The sequence below is a fragment of the Eumetopias jubatus genome, unplaced genomic scaffold (genome assembly GCF_037043125.1).
Source record: "Eumetopias jubatus isolate StellerSeaLion01/CBP00866 unplaced genomic scaffold, mEumJub1_p1.0 scaffold_7, whole genome shotgun sequence".
Lineage (NCBI taxonomy): Eukaryota > Metazoa > Chordata > Mammalia > Carnivora > Otariidae > Eumetopias > Eumetopias jubatus.
In genome coordinates, this window is record NW_028274813.1 from 34,974,648 (window position 1) to 35,000,344 (window position 25,697).

A 25,697-nucleotide genomic window follows, 5' to 3' on the forward strand; every position below is an offset into this window, starting at 1 on the left:
TCGAAAGAATCACAATATAGAACTCTGGATAAATGCAATATTTTTTGCATTTAGTGCTACAAGGTAGCCCAATTATGGACCTTTATAAGCTAACAATGTTATGTAACATTTTTACAGTTATAATTCTGCAGCAAAGCTCTCACTATAGTACATATGAATCAAGAAATAAGGACTTAAGATAAAACAGGGTTCTTCTGTATTCAGTTTCCTTTTCTTCCATTTTTTTAAAACACTATCTGAGGCACTTGTTCTGACACTGCTAGTTTCCAAGAATGAGCCTAGATCAATAGAACCAAAAGCTGTATTTGTTCTCATTATCCTATAAATAAAAACTGAGAAGTATATTAAAACCAATATGCCTCTAAGATGGTACATTAAGAGAAGCAGCATCTCTTAAACTTAAATGATTACTAATTCACTAAGGCACCATCATAACGTTGAAATATTTTAGTCCTTTTCACTTTGGTTAAAATGTAAAAAATAGTTAATATTAAACATATTTCAAATTAGGAAGCCAGCTTAATTTCTACTTTGCTAAAAAAGAATAATTTTGAATTAACTAGTAAACCGGAATTATTCTTATATTATGTAGAGACTGCTAAGATTTAGAAGTTTCCACTGCCTTCATTTAGTAAATTAGTAGTAATTGTGAATTAATGATGTAACATTATAAAAGAGTACTGATTCCATGGCTTTTAAATTAAATCAAAAATAAAATCTTTTGCCACAACAATTTAGATTTCCAATATACACAAGTAAAAGCCTCTTCAGAGGAAAATTTTCCAGCCACCATGTAATTTTCCTCACTTATCTGCCTAGATTTACTACAGACCAAAAGCATTGCATTAAAAGGCTAAATTAAAAACAAACAAAAAATTTAGTCAATATAAACTGGACATAATATCTCCAGGCAATTCTTGTAAAGAGTAAATGCTCAATAACCATTAGTTCAATTGAATTGCCAAGTAGGGAGACAAAGATGATGTCAAGCTGACAGTGACAAAAATAAATTAATTGGTGACAAGCCAGAATTTAGATTTCAGCTCTCTTAATCTATTGTTCAATACTCTTATCCATCCTCCCATGGGGTCTTTAATCCAAGATTCAACAGGAAGTGCAGGCTCAGAGCACTTATCTGGTCACTATTCTAGTTTTATAGACATACGCATACTTGACAATATACTTTATACAAAGGGTACAACATGTTGATATATATACATATATATATATATACATACACACTGTATTATGATTACCACAGTCAAGGTAATTAACATATCCATCGCTTCATACTATTACAATTTACTTTTTGGTGGTGAGAACACTTGAGATCAACTCTCTTAGCAAATTTCAAGTATATAATGCCAGTATTATTAATTATAGTCACCATGCTGTACATTCGATCTCTAGAACTTACTCATCCCACATAAGTGAACCTTTGTATCTTTGATCAACATCTCCCCATTTCCCCCATCTCCTTGCTCCTGGTTATTACTGTACTACTCTCTGCTTTTATGAATTTGACATTTTTAGACTGCACATATGAGATCATGCAATATTTGTCTCTGTCTTATTCACTCAGCATAATGTCCTTCAGGTTCATCCATCTTGCAAAAGCAGGTTTTCTTATTTTTGTGGCTGAATAACATTCCATTTTACATATATATGTATATATATGTACACACACACGTGTATTATCTATTTATCCATTGACAGACACATATGTTGTTTCCATATTTTGACTATTGTGAATAATGCTGCAATGAAGAAGGGGGTATGGTATCTCTTTGAGATAGGTTTCATTTCCTTCAGATATATACTACCAAGAAGTGGGATTGCTGTATCATATAGTTCTATTTTTAAGTTTTTGAGGAATCTCTATACTGTTTTCCATAATGGCCGTACCAATTTACATTCCCACCAATGGTGAACAAGGGTTCCCTTTTCTCCATATCCTTAACAAAACTTGTTATTTTTCATCTTTATGATAACAGCCAGTCTAACAGGTAAGAGGTGGTATCTCACTGTTTCCTGATTAGTGATGTCTTCACCATTCATATGTCTTCTTCTGAGAAATGTCAATTCAGATCCTTAGTCTATATTTTAATTATGTTATTTGTTTTTTGCTATTGAGTTGAATTCCCTATACATTTTGGATGTTAACTCTGGTTTGCAAATATTTTCTCCCATTCTGCAGGTTGCCTTCTCATTTTGTTCATCATTTCATTTGACGTGCAGAAGCCTTTTCATTTGCTACAGTCACTTGCTGATTTTTACTTTTGTTGACTGTGCTTTTGGTGTCATATCCAAAAAATTCATTGTTAAGAACAATGTCCAAGGAGCTTTTCCTCTAAGTTTCCTTCTAGTACTTTCATGGTTTCAGATCTTACATTTAAGGATTAAGACTCAGAACACTGAGGATCCTTCCAGCAACTCTCCAACAACATTTCTTCTCTAGGGAGGAGTTAAGCCATAGACAGCTGCTATTTCCAATGAAGAGAGGTCAGAAAAACCAAAGGAATGAGCCAGGTAAGCTAAATTTTATTGTACTCTTTGCTCTAATCACAAGACTAAATAGTTTTTAATTTGTTTGTTTAAAAAGATCTGCAACATCTAGCTTTGTGTTGGCATTAATGAAGAAAAGATTCATTAATAGTGTGGTGGAAGCATTTCATTGTATTGGAAACAGTCTGATTTTATTTCTCTAAAATTATTTTCAGAACCGAAGCAGAAAAGGTAATGAAGCAAATAAGAGAACTGGAGTACTGCATTGTGGTAATTAAAATGAAAACTCTGGGCATAGCTAATAACCATGAAAGAAAAAGTTAAAAAGCATTCTCATTTTTAAAAGCCAGGACTGGAAATTATTGTCTTTTAACCATTAAACAGGAACATTTTCATAGCAAAGTTAAGAAAGTATGAAGGTGTCCTTTCTACTCGTCCAGCAAAGAACAATTTGTTGCGAATAGTAAGAACACCACAATAGCTGAGGCAGAAGTAGGTTACCAAATGCTGCAGCAAATCAATTTCCCTTTAGGTATTTTATAAAATTTTAAGTGTGGAAACTTAATGGAGAAAAGATATCAAGATACATACACACTGAAGCAAAGGCAGATGGTCATTATACAGTTATAGAAGAGGAAAGATCTTGGTAAGTAAAGCAACAATTGGCTTACTTTAAATGCATTTTTAAAATTTTTGCTCTTTGCCTAGAAGTCTCTATTGAATGTTCTAAAGCCATTTTTTAAAAAGATGGAAATTCTACAAATCCGGTGGAAAGCAAGAAACATCATGGGGCATTTCTTCTACTGAGTGTCTTTGAGACAGTAGTCTATCATCTCTGGATATTCCAGGTGATCTCTACAAAGTCTCTACTTGAGGTTCAAGAGATGAGTACACTAGAGCAACCTTGGTAATATATTCTGCTCCTATAAAAGCCACAAAGGAAAGGCAGAGAAAAAAGAGATGCATCCAAGTCTAACTTTTCTCATTCAAGAATCTAACATAAATAAGGCTAGAGAAGAAAAGCTAAGTTAGCCAAGAAGCCAGATTCCGCCAATCCTATACAAATGCACAGAAGATGTGTAACCTCAAGCACCTCTCATTTTTTCTCCAGAGGTTTATGTCTGATTTCTAGGTATCAGAACCAGCTAACTGCTCAGTTTAAAAATAACATAGTTTCAAAATTAAGGTTGAATTTCAGAAATGTCCTCCACTATTTTACTTAACAGAACTCATTAGGCTTTCTTTCTTCAAAACTGAAATTCAGAGAGGACATGGCAGGTACTCTTTAAAAAAGAAAAATAAAAAAAAAAAAAAAAAAGAGGAAGAAGGGAAAAGAATGGGGCAAGGACAGAAGGAAAGGGAAGAAAGGGGGAAGAGAGAACAAAGAGGGAGGGAAGGAGGAAAACGGAAGAAGTGTTGGAGAGAGAGGGGAACAGGGAAAGAAGAAGAGACAAGGGGGAAGAGGGAGAAAAGTGAAAGCAAGTTTGGCTGGTTAGCCCAGATCAAAAGGTGAAGTAGGAAAAAAAAAAAAAGATAAAGTAGATAGCAGATACAAAAGAGAAACACTAGTTGAAACTGTTCTTGTGCAAAGGCTGCTGCAAATGTTTAGCCAGCTCTTCCACTCTGCAGAGTGCCCTTCGTCCCAGGAGCAATGAGACTTACAGCACTTGTAATAGATAGACAGATCTATTCACCGGCTTTTAAATCAAACCATCAACAATAACTAAACCAGACGTCAAATCCTGCTGCCTCTTCTCTGGACAGAGACATTGTTCCATTTCTCCATGCAGTTATCCATGCACAGAGAATCCACCGTTAGCTGAGCTTAAATTTCTTTGAAATTTACAGTTATTACTATTACTTTTAACTAAAAATAAGACATTCTTAAGGCCATTTTTCTCAATGCCTCAGTTTAACAATCATCTAACTGAATCAGGTTATTTACTTTTTGAAATCTTTAACACTGCATTTTTTGCTGTTTATTTTTTAAATAATTTAAGGTCCACAAAAAATTACAAAAACCGTAGAGAGTTACCACGTATACTTTCCACAGCGCTTTCCCCAATGAGAACATCTTACTTAACCACAATCCATTATCATTATCAGGAAATTGACATTACAAAACATAATTAACTAATATATAGACCTTCTTTGGATTTCACCAGGTTTTATACGCAGCACTCCTTTTTTGCGGGGGTGGGGCTATAGTATATCCAATTTTATAACATGTATAGACTCATGTAACTAGTACTACAATCAGGATATAAACTGTTAAATCAGAACAAAGAAATTCTCTTATACTACTCCCTTTAAGAGTCACACCCTTCCCCAAATGTTAATCTCTGGCAACTACTGATCCGTTCTCCATGACAATAATTTAGTAACTTTGAGAGTGTTATAAATGAAATCAGACAGTATGTAGCCTTTTGAGATTGGCTTTTTTTTTAATCACTTAGCATAATGCTCTTGAGATCGATCCAAGTTATTGTGTATATCAATAGTTCATTCCTTTTTATTAGTCTGTTATGTGGATTGTGCCACAGCCTATTCACCTACTGAAGGGCATTTGGGCTGTTTTCAGGTTTACGGTTTACAAATAAGTTGCCATGCATGCAAATGGACAGATTTTTGTGTGCACATGAATTTTTATTTCTCTAAGATAAATATACAAGAGTATAATTGCTGAATCAAAGTGCCAAATTGTTTCCCAGAACAACCATACCATTTTACATTTCCATAAGGAATAAGTGAGAGAGCTGGTGGCTCCAAATTCTTAGTATTTTTTATGTTAGCCATTCTGATGGGTGTGTGGTGGGATCGCATCATGTTTTTAGGTTACATTTCCCTAATAGTTAATGATTTTGTACATCTTTTCATTTGTATATTTGTCATCCATATATCCTCCTTGGTAAAGTAGTCTGCTCAAAACTTCTATCCATTTTCCAATTGGATTGTTTCTTACTTTTGACATCAAAGAGTTCTTAATACATTCTGGATACAAGACCTTTATTGGATATGTGATTTGTGAAAATTGTCTCCCTGTCTATGGCTTGTCTTTACATCCTCTTTAACAGGGTCATTCACAGGACAAAAGCTCTTAATTTGATAAAGTTCCATTTATTGATTTTTTTTTCCTTTTATAAGCTATTCTTTTGGTGTCATGTTTAAGAACTTTTAAGATTTATTCCAACATTTTCCTCTGAAAGTTTTATAGTTTTACATGTATCTGTTAGATTTACTATCCATTTTGAGTTATTGTATGTAAAACGTGAGGTTTAGGTCAAGGTTCATTTTTTCCCCTATGAGATGTCCTTCCCCCACTGAATTGCTTTTGTACCTTTCTCAAAAATCAATTGCCCATTCATAGGTATATATTCAAAAGACCTGAAAACTGTTACTCAAATACATGTAGAGACATGTTAACAGCAATGCTATTTTGAAATACCAAAAGGTGTAGACAATCCAAATGTCCATCCACAAATGAATGGATGAGCACATTTTGGTATACTCACACAATGGAATATTACTCAGCCATAAATAGGAATGGAGTGCTCATGTATGCTACTACATGGATGAAACTTGAAAACATTATTCTAAGTCAAAGAAGCCAGAGAGAAAAGATCACATATTGTATGATTCCATTTATATGAAACATTCAGAATAGGCAAATCCATAGAGAATGCAGATTGGTGGTTTCCAGGGGCTATGGGAAGAGGGAATGGGGGAATGAGAGCAACTGCTTAATGGCTATGAGGTTTTCTCTTAAGCTGATGAAATGCTGTGCAATAAATGCACTAAATAGCACTGAACTGTCCATTTTAAATGGTTTCATACATTTCACCTCAATGAAAAAAGTTAGCGTACCCATATGGGTCTATTTTGGACTCTATTCTGTTTCATTGATTTATAGGTCTACCCCTCCTCCAATACCATACATTATTTTGATTACCGTTGCTATAGTAGTCAAGTCTTAAAACTGTAAAGTATGATTACTCTAACTTTATTCTTCTTTTTTAAAATTAGCTTTAGCTATTTTAGTTCCTTTGCCTTTTCATATAAATTTTGGAATCAATACAAAAAGAAAAAAGGACTTGCTGGGATTTTAATAGGAATTATATTAAGCTTATGGATCAGTCTGGGAAGAAGGGACATCTTCTCTATGTTGAGTCTTCCAACATAATATATTAATTTACTCATTAGATTTTTAATTTCTTTTATCAGCATTTTATTATTTTTTTTACCTAAGTATTTCATTTTCAATTTTTGGAGCAACTGTAAATGGTAGTATGTCTTAAAATTCTGGTTTCTAATTATTTCTTGCTAGGATATAGAAATATGATTAATTTTTGTGTGATGATCCCATATCTCACAACTTTGCTAAATTCACTTACTCTAGGAGTTTTATTGCTGTGTGGTTATTGTTATTGTTTGGTAGATTACTTGCAATTTTACTATGTAGACAATCATGTCACCTGGAAATAGGGATAATTTTCTTTCTTTCTAGTATGTATGCCATTTATTTCTTTGTCTTGCCTTACTGGACTGCTTAGAACTTCCATTACTGTGACTAGGAGTGAGAGAACAGGTGAGAGAGGATATCACTACTTCATTCCCAATTTTAGGGGCAAAGTATTTCAGTAAGTCTTTCACCATGAAGTGTGATGATACCTGTAGATTGTTTGTAAATTCTTTTTTTTTTTTAATCAGATTGAAGAATGTTCCGTTTTTTCTTTGCTGAGTGTTTATCATGAATGGGTGTTGGATTTTGTCAACATTTTTTTATCATGTTGACTTTTTTTTGTCATCTTATCAATATATTTTATTACCATTTTCAACCTATTTTATGATATATACATAGATGTGAATATATATATTATATATATATCATGACCAAGTGGGGTTTATTCAAGGAATGCAAAGCTGGTTAAGTATTCAAAATTCATTCAATGCAATCACATTAACAGTTTAAAGAAGAAAATCTACATGATTATACCAATTCATAAAGCAAAAGTATTGACAAATCCAACACCCATTCCTGCTTTCCTGTGCTTAATTTGAACTTTCAGTATTCATTTTTGATTCATCTATATATACATACACACATGTAATTTATCAGTCCTCTCATATCAACATTTTATTATTTCATGTGGGATGTAGAAACTTCACTACCTTTACTCTCTCCCCTTTAAAGATATAGTTGACTTAAAGATTACCTTTATATACATTGAAAACTACATCAGATAATGTTATCAATTTTGCTTCCCACCACTAAAAATTTTTTTTAATTTTTTTATTGTTATGTTAATCACCATATATTACATAATTTGTTTTGGTGTACTGTTCCATGATTCATTGTTTGTTCATAACACCCAGTGCTCCCTGCAGAATGTGCCCTCCTCAATACCCATCACCAGGCTAACCCATCCCCCCACCCTCCTCCCCTCCAGAAACCTCAGTTTGTTTTTCAGAGTCCATCATCTCTCCTGGTTCGTCACCACTAAAAATTTTTAAAAATTTAAATGGAGAAGACTAATCAATTACTCTGTACCTACTCTTTCATTTGCATTTTCTTCATTCCTGATATTCCAAGTTTCCTTCTGTCATCATTTTCCTGCCATCTGAAAAAAATTTCCTTTTTTTAGACCAAGTCTTCTGGCAATGAATTCTTCCAGTTTTCCTTCATCTGAAAATGTTTTTATTTCACCTCATTATATTTTCACTGGATGAAGAATTCTAGGTTGCCAGTTCTTTTCTTTTGGCGCTTAAAAAAATATCTTACTACTTCTTTCTGGCCTCCATGTTTTCCAATGAGAAATTCACTGTCATTCAAATTGTTCCTCTCTGTAATGCATTGCTTCTCTCTAGCTGCTTTAAAGAATTTTTTTCTTTGTCTTTAGTTTTCAGCAAATTACTTATGAAGTGTCTGGAAATGGATTACTTTGGGGTTTTCCTGTTGGGAATTTGCTCAACTTCTTGAACTTGTTGGCTTGCCAAATTTAGGAAGTTTTCAGTCATTTCTTCAATCCCTTACTCTTACACTTTTCTCCTTCTTGGACTCCAAAGATAACAAACACAAATATTTGTTGCTGTTGTTATTGTCCCATAGGTCCCTGAGGCTCTGTTTACTTTTTTTTCAATCTTTATTCTCTCTGTTGTCAGACTGGATAATTTCCATTGATCTAAGTTCAAGTGTACTGATTCTTTCCTCTGTTACAACTATTCTACCATAAGCCAGTTTTTTACTTAGGTTATTGTATTTTTCCGTTCTAAAATTTTCATTTGTTTTTTCCTTATATCATCTATTTCTTTGCCCAGCCTTTCTATTTTTTCATTTGTTTCAAGTCTGTAATTGCTTAATGGAGCATTTTTATTATTATATCTTCTTTAAAATCCTTATCAGGTAATTCCAACATCCGTGTCATCTCAGTGTACTATCTGCTGCTGATTATCTTTTGTCATTTTGAATTAAGATTTTCCTGATTCTTGGTATATGGTGAATATTATGTTATGAGACTCTGCTTTTTATTAAATGATCTATTTTGGTAGGAAGCAAACTACACAGATTCCTAGCTCACTTTTATTGGCTGTGGCTCAAATATCAATTTAATTGTTAAAGCTTTTTCAGTATTATTTTGTTCTGCCCCACTTGTGGGCTAACCAAGAGCCAGTGTGAAGCCTAGGTGGTATATCATACCAGAATTCAGTTCTCAAACCTCTTTCTGCATCAATTCTCATTAGTTACATGCATGTGGTGTTCAGAAGTCTGCCCAGGATTTCAAATACAGATTTGAAAAATCCTGTTCTCTAACTTTCTTTTCTCTATAACCCTCCCTCCACTCTAGTGGTGGTGAGAATGGGGACTGCCTCATTATTGCAGTGTGGTGATCAGGAAGGGTTTTGTCCAAAGCCTCTGAGGTTGTAACACCAGCTGGGAGACGTAGGGGTGCCCTAATTACTTCAGGGCAGGTAGGCAGGTATGGTGGACAGGGCTACATGCTCAAGCTCCATAGCAATGGTACGAGGAAGGGCAGGGGGCAGCTTTTTTCATGACGTTTGCCTGGAACAGGATAGATGTAATAAAAATGAGGCCCTTTTTTGGCTCCATCCATTAGTATTTTTAGGTTGAAGGGTTCTCTAGCATCTCAAACTGGGATATATAAGAATAAAACAAGCAAACAAACATAGAAGAACCACATTGTACAGGATTTTTTGGGGTACTTAGCAGGAAGAAAAGGGTATAATGTGTTTACTACACCTTATCCAGAAACAGAAGCCTATATTTTAGCCCAGCATAGTCTCATTTAATGCACATTTAACTCACATCTATAATGTTATTTATTTATTGGAAAACTAATGACTTTGTGTTTCCAGAAGCATTTGCTCATATAAGTTTCTTTTAAAAATGATAAACCAACCTTTTTTCAATAATTTGAATCTTGAGCTGAAGGAACAGGAGGAGGAAGCAAAGGAAAACAGAAGGCAAAAATATTTAAGAATTATTTCTATTACTGTCTAGGCCACAGTTAACAAATTTTTCCTGTAAAGGACCATACAGTAAATATTTCTGGCTTTGCAGCCCAGATATTGTCACAATTATTTAAGTTTGTCACTGTAGCCTGAAAACAGTCATAGACGATAGTTAAAGAAATATGCATGGCTTTGTTCCAATAAAACTTTATTTACAAAAATAGCTGAACTGGATTTGGCCTGAGGGTGGTAGTTTGTTGACTTCTGGTCTAGACCAATAAAGTCTGTAAAAACAGGTTGGCAAAAAGAAAGACAACATTAGACAAGATGGGCAGGAATACATGTTTATTAAGAATATTGGAACGTATATCTTACTCTGTTTTGTATTCTGATTTGATACAAGTTCTAAGATCTTTTACCATTAATGAGATACATAGATTTAGTTCTTCAATAAACCTAGAATCCAATGCCCACATTACTTTCTACTTACAATGCTAGTAGTATTTTCCTAATGTCTCAGTTGCTAAAATCGTGACTCCTCTTTCTGAATCGGACATTTACCTCATCCATAGATATACTGGAAGGATACCTCTACTGTGTATGGAACAACACTGAAAACTGGATAGGAACAAGTAATATTCATTTCTTACCACCTGGAAAGAAAGATGTTTGATAGATATAATGGGGAAGTCAGGATATGTTTAACATTTCTTCTGTGAAAAATCAGGCTTTCTACTCACACCTCTATCTGAATTTTAATCTACTTAGCACACCATTCTGTATTCTACCACCATTAAGTTAAACTTTTTATAATACGAAGAAAATCACTTCTCATGACTACTGTTATGATTAAAGGCAAAGATAATGACTTTTTGAACATACTTCCCATAGGATTTCTGTATTATAATATTACCATATCTTTTTCTTCAGACTTGTTCATTACCAAAAAAAAGTCTATACTCTCTACTGACTTTTGCAAGTTTCTAAGTGTTTTCACAATTGATAATCTCTTATAATGATAAAGAAATCATCTTAAGAAGTAGAAACAATATATATGGGCAAAAGCCACTCCTAGACGCTTCATACTTTATGGTTCTACTCATTTATTTAAAAGTTATACTTCAATTTCCTCTATTAACGCAGTACATGAGAAATCTAATTGTTTAAGGTTTCTGTGGCAAGGTCTTATGTTGCTAATGATGGGCAGATGCAAAATAGGATGTGGCTTCACCAGCCAATATTAAAAGCAGCCCTAAAGCTTATATTCAGTTAGTCACCTTCAACAAAGCACCAGGAAAATAAAACAAAACAAAAACAAACAAAATACTGGCTCCTCAAAGCACTTGTTAATGGTGAATATCACAACTTGCAGTTAAGACAGAGTACTGACTAAGAATCTAAGATCAAGTAAGTCTTAGATATGAGTCAGTGATAAGTCATAAAAGCATACAACTACATGTCTGTGCAATAAATTAAAATAAATAGATATGCTCTGACACCAGAAAAGGGCGTGATAGTTCTCTTATTGCTTATAGTACTGTAGTAGCTATTCTAAAAAGTGCTTGGATGGTCTGTATGGAATTCCATCATATATCTGACCTGCCTAAGCCAAAAATGCCAGTTATGATAAATATTTATCAGGGGGTGGTATGTATGATTTGCACAGCTCATATCACTTCAAAAACCCATCTGAGAAAGGTTAGTACTGATTCTATTTTTTCAATGGAAAATTGAGACATTCAAGTCATTACATTGCTATTATACTGGGTTCTAGGTTTGGATCAATCATTTTGAAAACAGATGATAAAACATCCAAATATCTCAAGGTCTCATTAAAGTCCTTTAATTGAAAGGTGAAAGGGAAGAGATACTTCTTCTTAATCTTCTGCTACATTAAAGGAAGTTTTGAGGATGAATAATGTCTGTCTGTTGCCCCTTCTATACACTTTCTCTATTGCTAGGTAGTAAGCAAAACTCTTATGAGGCAGGTGTTGTTATATTCAATATGTAGGAGAATAAATTGAGGCTTAGAGAAGTTTGTGTAACTTGCCTAGTAAATGGCAGAGTCCTGAGTTAAACAGTCAGGGGGTGGGAGCACAGGAAGAATGGGTAGTGAAGCTTATGGAACAGACATGGTTACTGTCTACAGTAACCAGGACTTAGACCTAGAGCATGGCAGTTTTACACAAAGGTTGTGGGCAGTCAGTGAACAACAGCTGATAATCAATTGTAGGCTGGTCAATTTGAGAAAGTGCTGTATACTCTAGGGATTGAAGGAGAGTGAAAGTCCTAGTCAGAAAGCTACTTTATAAATAAAGTGAAATTTTGGGGCGCCTGGGTGGCTCAGTCGGTTGAGCGACTGCCTTCAGCTCAGGTCATGATCCTGCATCCCGGGATCAAGTCCCTCGTCGGGCTCCCTGCTCAGTGGGGAGTCTGCTTCTCCCTCCGACCCTCCTCCCCTCGTGCTCTCTCTCAAATAAATAAATAAATAATAAATAAAATCTTTAAAAATAAATAAAGTGACATTTTAACTGGAGGCAACCTAGTTTTTCTTTGTTATCTGTGTCCTTGAGATAGAACCCACACAATCTTAAATCGTCAGCATCTATTACTTTTCATCTAATTTTGCCATATGTCTTTCTCTCTTTCAGACTTCTTAATTACAGTGGTTCTTAGGTAATCTTATGTCTAGGGGGACATAAGATTCCCTCCTAGTTCAGTGAGAAGGGCTTCCTTAGGGGCAGAGTGGGTTTACTGAAATGTAAGCTGAAGGGATGCTCATTTGAACAGATTGTGAAGTTATGACCTTCAAAGTCCCCAGGAGGAGGAGGGTTTATGTAATGTGTTCACCTGGTCGTATGTTTTTGCAAAAATTGTAAACTTTGACCACAATGAGTTAAGATGGCTGCCTTGTCCCACTTGGAATTCCCTCCCATCTCATTTTCCTGGTGTTGGTATCAGTTTTGGGTGGCAATGAAGTGGCCTTCAGCATTTCTGGGACCCTGTTACGGGAAAATTAAGCTGGGGATTCATTTAGTTTAGATCTACAGGGATATATTTATGTGGTTCAGGATTACTTTTGTGCAGTTATTTTGATGACATAGATAGACACAGGGCAATGGGATATACTACAATGTCAATGGGTCCCATTGCACCCAGTATGGGAAGTGTCAGGTAATCAGAGAATTGGGAGTCAGTTCTCAATAATGCCTAGTCAACACAGAAGTTCTCTTCTGTCATTAATATTGGGCACCTGGGTGGCTCAGTCGGTTAAGCGTCTCTGGCTCAGGTCACGATCCTGGGGTCCTGGGATCAAGCCCTGCATCAGGCTCCCTGCTGAGCGGGAAGCCTGCTTCTCCCTCTCCTCCCCACTCGTGCTCTCTCCCACTATCTCTGTCTCTCTCTCTCTCTCAAATAAATAAAAAAAAATTTAAAAAAATTAAAAACAACTTTTTTCATCAACCATGTTAGAGAAAGATCTGATTCAATCTTTCCTTTCTCTTTATACAAAATATTACAAAATCACTGTAAATTCACTTTATAGAAAATCCTATAAATAATAAAGAGTATGAAGCTAAGAAATATGGGGAAAACAGTATTATAAAGAGTGTCAGGCCGTTAATAAGACTTTCAATTTTTCTGGAATATTGTGTTACGGTATATGTCAACTTTGTAAAATTTTAATTTGTTGGTATTTCTTTTTTTCATTATAAATAACCGATCCTCACTAGTGATAGGTTCCATATTTGCAAATTTGCATACTAGCTAAAATTTACTTGCAATCTCAAAATCAATCCTTGAGGTGCTCTCAGGGTCACTCGTGGGGACATGCAATACAGTGAAAATATGAGCTGCCCGAAGCACACAGTTCTCAGCTGAGGTCAAACAAGGTAGCATTTTGCCTTCTTGTTTTAGCTGTCATACTATGAACAAGCATCCTTTTGCGATCTATACAATGCCATGTTTTTTACATTTTTGTGCATTTGTTGACAACTTCACTGTTTAAAATCACCCCTAAGCATAGTGCTGAAGTGCTGTCTAGCGTTCCTAAGCACAGGAAAGCTGTGATATGCCTTACTGAAAAAATATGTGTGTTACATAAGTTTCATTCAAGTATGACTTGCAGTGCTATAAACTATGAGTTAAATGTTAATGAATCAACAATATGTATTATACAAAATGTTTTTAAACAGAAACATACATAACACAAGGTCATATATTAATTGGTTGACAAAAACTGAGGAGGGCATGTGCTATGATGAGCACTGGGTGTTATACTTAACTAATGAATCTTTACACTACACCAAAAACTAATTATGTACTATACAATGGCTAACTGAACATTAAGAAAAAAAAGTTGTGACCAGAGATTCACAGGAACCCAGGAGCAGAGGTTCACTAATTCAGTGTTTTTGGTGACTTCATAGAATATGATGCAAATAATGAGAATCGACTGTAACTATTTACTTTAATATTTAATTCTGTATTTGTATTCCTTTTTCTAAAAGAGAGTGTCAAAAACTGCAGAGGTTTCAAGTCCAGCCCCCAAATCTGAATCCACCTCTGGTCGGTAGCCTCCCTCTTCCTTTCATGGGAATTTTGCTACTCCCCAGTTCTTGCCTTGCTGGAATTGAGATCGGGATTCTGGAAGATGAACCTCTGGCCTGGGAGTTGGTAGTCGGGGTCAGAATCCCCAATTATAACACTACTCCTATGTGGAAACCAGATCTGCTTTAAGATTTGGAAAACCTTCTATAACAACACTGTGTATATTGTAACCTAGGGCAGAGTCAAACTATAGTGAAATTTGCCATTTCTTAGGGAAAAAAAGAGGCATATTTCCAGAAATAGAAAACCATTGAGGAAATGAAATAATGTTCAAAACAAGTAGATGCTAGGCCGATATACCTAAATTAAACAAAATCTAATTTAAGTTCAACTTACATGCAAAAAAGTAAGGAGGATAAAATCTTTATTAGGTGTTTTTATCCTCAAAGATAAAATGGTTTGGGGGAGTAGCATCTAGAATGTCATCAGTTGCTTATTTTTCTTCTAGGTAACAGATGTTAAGAACCTCATATGCATTCTCTTATATACCTCAACTAAGGAATGTGTTTTAAAAGTCTTTCTCAAACTAATATTATACCTATGTTAACTGACTGGAATTTAAATAAAAAATTGGAAGAAAAAAATAAACATAAGTTAAACACAAAAAAATTAAAAAAATAAAAGTGTTCTTATTGATAAGAAGATACAAATATATAATAAGTATGTAAACTTAAAAACAACAAAATGCTGGGGCACCTGGGTGGCGCAGTCAGTTAAAGCATCTGACTGTTGGTTTCAGCTCAGGCATGATCTCAGGGTCGTGAGATCGAACCCTGCATCAGGCTCCACGCTCAACGCACAGTCCACTTCAGATTCTCTCCTCCTTTCCCACTGCCCATCCTGCTTATGCTCTCTCTCTCTCAAATATTTAAACAACAACAACAACAACAAAAACAACAACAAAATGCTGGCAGAGTTTTGCTGACTGCACTGCTAGGAATTTAAAAACTGCCCCCATAACTGTTAGGCATCTCAAAATGTTTTTAAACTCTTGCTAAGAAAATCTAAAGTCCCAAATCAGACTTTGGCAAGGATTTTAAAAGACGGAACTAAATTTGTGATTTACTGTATGTTATGCTAATACTGAATTATACTATGTAATTAAGGTGAATGAATTTTAAGAGAGTTCTGCAGAAATGGCATCCAAATTGAAAATGACTAAGTAAACGTGTTTATTTAGGTATGACATGATAATCTATGTGGTAAACCTGATGGAACCTACAAAAAAGCTACTAGAACTAATATAAGCTTAACAAAGTTGCAGGATAGAAGATCAGTTTACAAAAATCAAGCTTTTATATGCTGAGGTAGTTTCCTTCTGTTCCTATTTTGTTCATTGTTTTTACCATGAAAAGGTATACTGAATTTTGTTGAATGTTTTTTCTGCATCAACCAAGATGATCAGATTTTTTTTCCTTTATTTTGTTGATGCAGCATATTACAGTGATCAATTTTCCTATGTTGAACATGTACACAGCAGCTGCTATGAGGCTGGAGGCTGGGGATGGGCAGTTACTGTGGAGCTTAAGAGCAGAAATTAACCAAACCTAATGCAATTTACAGTCAAAGCTTTCCCCTGGAAGTTGTAAGCCTTCAACTGACTCCAGAGTTCCAAATTGGTTGTATTAGTTTCTGCCAGTGCAACTGATGTCTAGATGGGGAGACAGATTCTTGGTGCTCCCTACTCTGCCATTTCTTGGAATTCCTCCCCAGATAATCAGTTTTTAAATAGCACATTAAAAATGTGCTTGACAATCAGAGAAATCTGATTGATGACTGGTTATTTGATATTAAAGAACTATTCTTAGTATGCAGTTATGTTTTGAAAAAGTATCTTTAACTTTTAGTATTCTGAATATTTATAAATAAAATGATAAAATGTCTAGGATTTGTTTCAAAATGATCCTGGAGATGGTAAGGAGTGATGGCAGTACAGATGAAACAAAACTGACCATGAATTGGTAATTATTAAAGCTGAATAATGGGTACATAGGGGTTTACTAGTTTCTCATTTTTATATATGCTGAAAGTTTTCCATAATAAAAACTTTATTAAAAAGAGTAATAAAAAAGCCTGTAGTGGGATGCCTGGGTGTCTCAGTTGGTTAGGCGTCTGCCTTCAGCTCAGGTCATAATCCCAGGGTCCTGGGATGGAGTGCCGCATTGGGCTCCTTGCATCGGGCTCCTTGCTCAGTGGGGAGCCTGCTTCTCCCTCTGCCTGCCACCCCCCACCCCCCGCTTATGCGCGTGCTCTCTCTCTGACAAATAAATAATATCTTTAAAAAAAAAAAAGCCTGTAGCAAATATTAGTGTAATAGAGATAGGGGAATTAGTAAAAAGATCCAAATAATGAGACAAAAATATAAACATCAAAACAAAAAACTAAAGAAATTAAAAAAAATTGTGTGTGTCTATGCAGTTGTGTGTATTTGAGGATAATTAATTCAGAAACACTCTGAGAATGTTACTAAACGCTAAGCTTTCTGAGGGCAGACAACATACCATATCTGTTTGTTCACCATTAAATCCTTAGTAACATACCTAATGTCGAGTACATCCAAATACTTGTTGAATAAGCAAACAAAACAAACAATTCAATCAGACCTATGCTCCCACATGCAAGCGCTCTGTAAAATCTATAAGAATTCAAGATAATGTGGTTTTTACTAGAAAACTACCTTCAATAAATTTTCTTTTTTTTCTTATCACCACCTTTGTCCTTCGTCAACTTCTAGTATAACAATCCCCTCTTTCATTTTATGAAAGCTACCCCTGACACTGTATCTACTTACCACTTCTTGTTCTTTTCTCATCAAAACTGTTTATATTTTTGTTCTTGAGGAAGATATTCTCCTTCTCAGTATACTCTTAAGTCTTAGTTCTAAGAAACTGTCTACTTTTCTCTACTTGATCTCTTCTCAAACTAATAATTTCTTTCAAACAGGGAAAGGTCCTAAAAGTTTCTCCCTACTCCAGTTGTTTTACATATCTAATTAACATCTTAATACAGCTAAGCTAATGACTTTGCCTAATGAGTTACAAGTATTACTACCTCTGACTTTATTTTGATTTTCATCCTTGTTGGGCAGAAGTGTAATTATTGTCTGAATCACTCATTAGAACACACTTCACCACTCTGAGGACACCTCATGATGGGTTTGATCTCATGATCAGTACACCAGCAGACAAATGAAGTTTTATAGTTATATTCTAGCCTTAAATCTATTTTAAAGAATTTGTCCTGTCAAAGAAAAATGTGTCTACATCATGTGTTGGAGTTAGGGTCTCTTCACAATCTGAAATACATGTTTAATAGCCTCAACAATGCATTCCTAGTGTGACCTGGACACTTTCCATTTTATAGACCACCTACAGTTGCTGGATTCCACACAGGAAAAGAGAAACTGCCGTATCTCTAGGCAGTCTGTTGTTTTTGAATGGAAGAAACAAATCTCTAATCTTCCTTTAAAAAGTAAAATACTTGTTCTCCATTTGCACATCTTTTACTTTTCTATGAAAACAAGGAAAATTTACTGGAAAATGGTAGGTTAGTAAAGTCCTATTCACAACATAAACAAGCAATGCCCCCCAAAAAACATCTTTTACCATTGTTATTTTTTTATATGCTTTACTTAGATTACACTAAAAATGGGCTCAATATTGCTTAAATAGTCAACTTTGGGTCTAGGTGGAAAGAAAATTATCCTGAACCAGAAGACAGATAATTTCAAGTTAAACTGGGAAATGCCTTTTATCATAAGCTATATGCCCTAACTAGCAGCTCTCACCACTGTGGTTGCCAACTTCAAACTGTTCCAAACAAGAAACTAAGGCATTTGTGATCTCTTCCATTGTTTGTTTAATATGTGCTGATTAGAATTTAATATGAGCTGATTAGAAGCCACAAAGTGAATTCTAGTAACACTAATGAAAACAGAATCTCTTCCAGGTCAATCAAAAGTCTAGAAAAATGACTTATATTATGGCAAAATGTGGACTCGTGATGAAAATATCAGCAATGTGTAGTTTTTAAAATAAGCCTGGAGTTGATATCCGAAATTTGATTTCAAAATATAAAAAACAGCACTTTCTCAATTTGTTATGATTTACATAGCACACTAGTAAAGACCAGCACAAAATGGTATTTAAAACAACCCAATATTACATGTTTACTTTATGGATAAAGAACTTTTCAGGTAAACATAGAGAAGACCTTAAGAGAATTACTTGCTCCATTCTACTTGAGCCTAACAGGATACCCAAGGTTGTCTTCAATAAGATTATTATAATCTTTTAGTCAGCCTTTTTATACCACGCCATAACTCCTTCAACTCTAAAGAGAAAATAATTTTAAGACAACCATGGAACTTTGTCCCGCTGAAGTCTAGTTGACATATGTATTTTTTTACTTTCTAGTAACTTTTGTGAAATTGCTTCTCCCAAGTAAAACCACGGTATAGAATAAATGAATGAATATCTAACATTGAGACTAAACTTGACTGAACTATATGACTGAGTCAAGCAGGATTTTCATGAGACATGATATTTGCTCAATTCAAAGCATTGGAGAGTTGCAAAAAGGCTTAGATTTAAAATCAAACCGATTAATGGATTAAGACAAGGGTTTAATCTAGGTTGTTTTCTTTGACCAGGTCTTGCATTATACCTTAAATAAATCAGATTTTAGAAAACTGCTTGTTGGTGATTATAAGAACTGATAATAGATTTCATCAGAATGAGTAAAAATCTAGTAAAACTGAAAATGTTTTCACCTGTCCAAACCAATCACTGAAGTAACTATAAAATCATCTGAATTATTTATTGGGAACACAATAAGGTATTTAAATGACTAAAATCTCCTGAACAGATTTAAACTATTAAAAACATTTTCTTTTATTGTATCTTTTCCCTATTATTTCCTAGTTAGCTACAAATTATTATCATTCTTTATATAACTGCTGCCTCGTAGGCCAAACAAGGAGAGCCTTCTAAAATCTCCATTAAGTTATATGAACTGCTTATTTTTATGTAGAATACAAGTATTAAAGGTCAAAGATTTTTTCCTTATCTCCCTTCACAGATTTATTTTCTAGTATACTACTCAGTTTCTAAGCCTGTTGAAGTCTTTCAGAATTTAAGTTAATTAAATAGCCTTTTTACAATATTTCACTTAAAGCAATGGTTTGGGAACACCAATACATTTGAATACCAAGAAAAGTTAAAACGGGAAAAAATGTAATCACTCTTAAAAATGTGTATAAATAGCTCACCTCATCTGATTAAACTCTCTAATCCATTTAGTTAAACCAGTAACAAATCATTCTTTTTAAAGTAGCTGTTGTACTTTTCTAAGCTGGGAATAAAAGTTCTAGTCAGAGAAAACATTCCTTACCTATATGTGTTTAATTTTGTTGGAATGGGAGAAAGGACTCTTATTCACCTCAAGCCAAAGAAGGTAAAGAGTGAGTGACTGCCATTGTTAATCTCTAACAAATAATATGTTAAAAATATAGTTTCTGACTTCAAAGAACTTTTGGACTAGAGGGCAAAAATGATCATGAATACATTAAATAATTAAAGAAAAATATTTTTCTGAAATATGTTTTTTCCTACTGAGATTTTCTTCATCTCCTTGAATATTAAAAACCACATTTTCTTTTTCAGTGAAAAAAAAGGAAAAGCATGGAAGTAAGCATCTGTTAAATAGCAATATTTGAAACTGAAAGTAAGGTCCAGCTGAAATGCTGTTTTGCTGTAGTCTAAAAGATTAAAAAAGCCAACATGGTTTTAAATCATTAGCATGATTTACAAGTGAAATTCTCTAACACAGAACCAGAAAAATCAGCATATAGAGGATCAAATTTGCACTATAAGTAAAAGCACTTGGCCAAGAAGAAAAAATAAACTAAAGCAGGTGGCAGGTACTTGTTACAGTATATGGAGCTGAACTATGACCAAATCATAGTTTAAATATGACTTTTGTTGAATAAAAATCTAATGAATATGTGGAAATGGAAGAAACTCAGAAACCATAGTTATTTCCATTTTAAATGAGGATGATAGTTCTGCACCACCAGCTGTTTATAGTTCATTGAATGAGGTTCTAGTTGATAGGAGATAATTACCTCTTCCCTATAGGAGGCAAGTGTTTCTCATTCTGCAGACACCTCTGATGAATGGTCATGGGAGTATGAGACCAAGATAGCATGCCAAAATCAGTTTGGTTTTTAATGATCTCGTTAAACACTTCATTTTCTATTTCTTCCTATTTAAGTGTAGGAAAATGTGCACCTTGAAATATAGAGAATTAGGTCATTGTTATTATTTTACTTTTACAAGACACTTTAACCTTAGAAGGAAAGCAGTCATTGTACATAGAAAATAAACCACTAATAGTATTAGAAAAGGATGGGTGCGGTTTTCAACTTCCAGCACTTTGAATGAAGTTACTTCTAATTCACTGTTTACCCCAAGACTGTTCTTTGTTTAAGTTCCCTGTCAGATAACAATGCACCTATCATCCCGGTCACTTCAGCTCTTTCACCCACTTGGTGAACGATCAGTTCAACCTTCCCAGTCTCTCTCAACTTTGTCTCTTCACTTCCAATGCAAACTGTGACATACCTCCATATTTCTCACCTCCAGGGTGGTCCTCACCTCCTAAATGGTTTCCTTGCTTCTAGTCTCTTCCAATAGTAATCCAGTTCAGCCAAAATAAGACTTACAGATTAATAGTATCACCCTCACCATGCTGCTCTTGGGTGTAAAAATCTTTCAAAAGTGGGATGTGGCTCCAAAATAGAAAAAAGCTTATGACATATTAAGCAAAAAACCAGAATTTAAAGTAAATCAATTCTGTTCTTACAAATATGTAAGACTGAGTATGCATATTAATGAGAGTTAGAAGAAAACACAAAAAAAGACGAGAATAGATGTAAAAGGGCCTGGGACTTGTGGCTGTTTGCTGTTATAATGATGTTTATGAAACAAAATCTTTTAAGCAACCACTTGCTGCTTATGCACCATAAAGCTTAACCTGCACCCGAGGACCTCTGCAATCGGGCTCCCAAACCTACCTTTTCCAGCTTATTTTACACCCCACCTGTTTACACAACCCAAAACTCCAGACAAATTAAATGTCCCATTCCTCAATGGGTTCCCGTCCTGCTCTTTCCCAACTATGGACCATTATTCATATCCCAGTCTCCAGCTAGTACACTCTTTTCCATTTCTATGTGCCTAAATCCTATCCAATTGTCCTTTTCAGCTCAATTCAAAAACCTTTTCCACAAAGCTATCCCTGATTATCTTCTTCCTTCAACGAGCATTTCATCTGTATGTCTCATGTAAAATGTACCACTTCCTACTTCGCATTGCTGTGTGTGTGTGTGTGTGTGTGTGTGTGTGTGTGTGTGTGTGTGTGTAAGAAGTAGCTCCTTTAAGGCAGAGGCTTTGTTTTAGACATCTTTGTATTGCACTGAAGACATAACATAGCATCTTTCTGAATAAATATGTAAAATGAGTAAATACTTAAAAAAAAGGGCTAGGAAGACTAAAAACCAACAGCAACTCTTAGTCTTATTATGATTTTCCTTCTTTTTTCATTTATGTTTATTTCTTTACTTAGTTTTCTTACCTGAAGATATGTTATTCTCCGCTGGACCAGCTCTGTCAGATCTTTGGCCTCTTTTTCCCGCCAATCACCTGCTCCATCTGTTTGACTGAGGTAGTACAGATCCGTCATTATAGACCTATAAAACAAACAACATTTGGAAGTTTAACTTACTTGTACTTCATCATAGGATTACACAAAAATCATGAGAATCAAATTCTTCATAAAGATTGATACTCACTGATGCTGGTTCTCATTCTTTATTTTCTATTAAGACTGTGAAATTCAACAATTAGTCCCTAACATCCAAGATTCGTTCCTACAGTAAATTTCCACCACTGAGAAAAATATACTGTTTTCCCCCAGGCCAGTCAGCTGCACTTATTTCCCAACACAGAGAACTACAGATATCAGGAGGAAGTGGACACCCATAGCAAAGAAACAGGTAAATTAACATAAGGGAGAGAAATAAGTTGGTGCCAGTACTTGAATACTACATTTTTGTTCTCTCATTTCTTTACCCCTCTTAACTTATCTGTTCAAACATAAACACTCTGAGTGGTTGGAATAAAAAATGAGAGGAAAATTCTGACATAAATCTTAAACAATTTCCAAACCAAGGTTCAGCAAACATTTTTCTGTTAAGGGGCCTGACAGTAAGTATTTCAGGCTTTGTGGGCCTCTTTTGCTTTTGTAGCAGGAAAACTGCCGAAGACAGTAAGTAAATGCATGCATGTGCCTGTTTTCCAATAAAACTTTAGTCACAAAAACAGGATATGGCCCAAAGTTGGATCTTTGGGAGGTGCTTATTAGGTCATGAGGGTAGAACCCTTATGAATGGGATTGCTGCTCTTATAAAAGACCCCACAGAACTCCTTAGCCCCTTCCATCATGTGAGGACACTGTGAGAAGGTGCTGTCCATGAACAAGAAAGCGGGTCCTCACCAGACCCCAAATTTGGACTTGATCTTGGACTCCCTGGCTCCAGAACTGTGAGAAATAAGTTTCTGTTGTTTATAAGCTAAACAGTTTTTGGTATTTTTGTTATAGCAGCCTGAACGGACTACACATTGCTATTTATACTCCAATCCTCAGAGTTGTTTCAGAGCTTTTACCTTGTATATGAAGAGTACCTACTAATAATTCTACAACTAAGAGAAAATATCCATTGGGTGTGGGTGAAAGTAATACATGGTACTGAAGACCAGTCAGAAAAATGATCCAATATCCTCTGCCTTATAGCACTCTGAAGAAGGGGATTAATTAGTGAGAACTCATTTAAGAGATAATGAAACCAGCCTTCAACAATTGTGATTAGGAATACAAGGCATAGTCCCAATTCTCTGTTGCTAGTTGCTAAACCATTTAAAAACAAACCAATGGCACCCCCACAGGAAAAACTAAAGTCTTATTTATTATCATAGAAAACCATTAAAACTACACACAATTAGCAGAGTATCTAATAATAGCTAGCATCTTTGAATAAGCAAAACTATTAATAATGTACAAACAAAAGTTAAAAATAATAGCCATAATTTAAAATATTCATCCAACAGTGGAATAGCTTTACACAATGCTTTGGAACAAAAGGGTCATCTGTGAAGCATTTTAGGCGTTTGCTTAATGTGTCAACATTAGTGCACAGAACACTTTGCACTTTGTTGCCCTGTTTGCCCTTCCTTAAACAGGACAACAGTTGATTATGTGATGTTTTATTTTTATATTATTCTCACTTAAGATTTAAAACATTCTCAAAAAATTTTATGAAAAAGAGTAACTGTAGTTGGAAAAACCAAACCTACAACTTACTGCCTTGAGAAATTAACTTAGTCTTACACAACAGAGGTTCAACTTTTAAGTTTTTTTCAGATTATAAAACTGAGGCCCCTATAGACTATTATGTAGCCTACAGTATTCTTTTATAGTTTTACTTTTACTAGGGGAAATGTCACCACCCATATGATATTGTGTGAGCTGATCATGGAAACACATGAGAAATCTTAGACTATAATGGTGTTACAGAGCTCAGCTGGAAGTTTATTTTCTCAGTTTTTTTTTTTTTAAGGTTTATTTATTTATTTGAGAGTGTCAAATCATTCTTGAGTTTGGAAACCACACCCAAGGAGATGTAAGGTTGGGGGCAGGCAAAGCAGAATCAGAGCAATTAGATGAGACACCTTTTCTACCTTTAGATTCTCCTTCCAGTGCAAACTTTATTTTAGAGGAGGATATTTCCTTACTGAAGATGGAGAATCATGATCCGGCTGATAGAAACTAAGTGATAAGAAGAATAAGGACAATTTCATATGACAATGTTCCCTCTTTCCATGGATATTAGGAGGAATGTTCTAGTACCACTTAAAAATAAGCCTGGATTCCTGAGGAGAAAGACAATCATACACAAACATTTTGTCTAAAGGAATTAAAAACTGAAGAAAAAGTATCTACATTCCAGTTTAATGTAATTCTCAATTAGGTCACATCTCAAAGAACTTAAGGTCTTCCTTCATTGCCTCCTCTGTGTGTGTGTGTATGAAATAAAAAACAAGAACAGCTTTGAAGGTTCACAAAACTTAACTTTTCAAGAATGGAAATAACAACTCTTTGACCTTTCAAAGACAGTCTGGTAGCACCTACCTTATAAAGTGAGTGAAAACGCAAGCTATTGTGCTATAATAGCTATGATCAGCAATTCTGATCAAATAAATCTATAACCTATTAAGCTACTAATCTTCCCTATAACCAGATACTGCACTCCTTATCTGAGTCAAAGTCCTTTCCTTTGCTACATAATCCCCTATACACAGTATCAAACAGTCAATCAGCATAATTAGCCGTAAGTATCATTTAACATTTGGGAAATAGCTCACCTCAGTCTTTCCAAAGGTGTTTTATATATTACTGATAATAAGATGATGCAGACCAGGCCAGAGCAATGAGACGTGCTGCTTCACCAGATAATTTCTCAATAATTTCAGTCAACTAAATTGAGAAATAGTTCATCAGCCCTGTAAGCCCTCCTTTCCTTCAGTCTGAAGTTTAATAATTGCTATAATTTAAAATCAGAAAAGAAGTAGCTCCAGGAACTATTTCATAAACACTGGTGTCTGGCAATATAAGAAATGCAAAAAGAACCAAAGCAACAGTGATTAAATTAAATATGTCTCTGGGCAACCTAAGATGGTGATAAGGCAGAATTTTCCATGATATCCCCAGAGGTTGAGGGACAGATATGTATAGTTATAAATCCAAGCACTGAACATATACTACTACACAAATAATAAAATCACAATGACAAAAATAATCACTCTAAACTGTTAATCTTCCTCTATTTCAAAGAGGCCACAGTCAACTCATGATCAATGATGTGAAAGCAGCAGGTAAATTTGACTGTATTATTATGAAGTATGGTAATATGCAATTGCTAGAATGAAATCATCACTTGAAAATCTAGTTTGGCAGTGTCTTATAAATTAAAGAGACACTCAACACATGACCCACAAATC

At 34.8% G+C, this 25,697-nt stretch overlaps 1 protein-coding gene across 8 annotated transcripts in view; it reads right to left on the reverse strand.

The window, feature by feature from the left end:
* Window positions 1-25,697, reverse strand: part of FUT8 (fucosyltransferase 8) — a 332,067-nt gene that overhangs the window by 70,761 nt on the left and 235,609 nt on the right. For all 8 annotated transcript variants that reach the window (XM_028117728.2, XM_028117600.2, XM_028117899.2 and 5 more), the window contains one exon: window positions 22,216-22,330. In XM_028117728.2, the coding sequence (XP_027973529.1) occupies window positions 22,216-22,330 (115 nt within the window). The remainder of the gene's footprint in view (window positions 1-22,215; window positions 22,331-25,697) is intronic.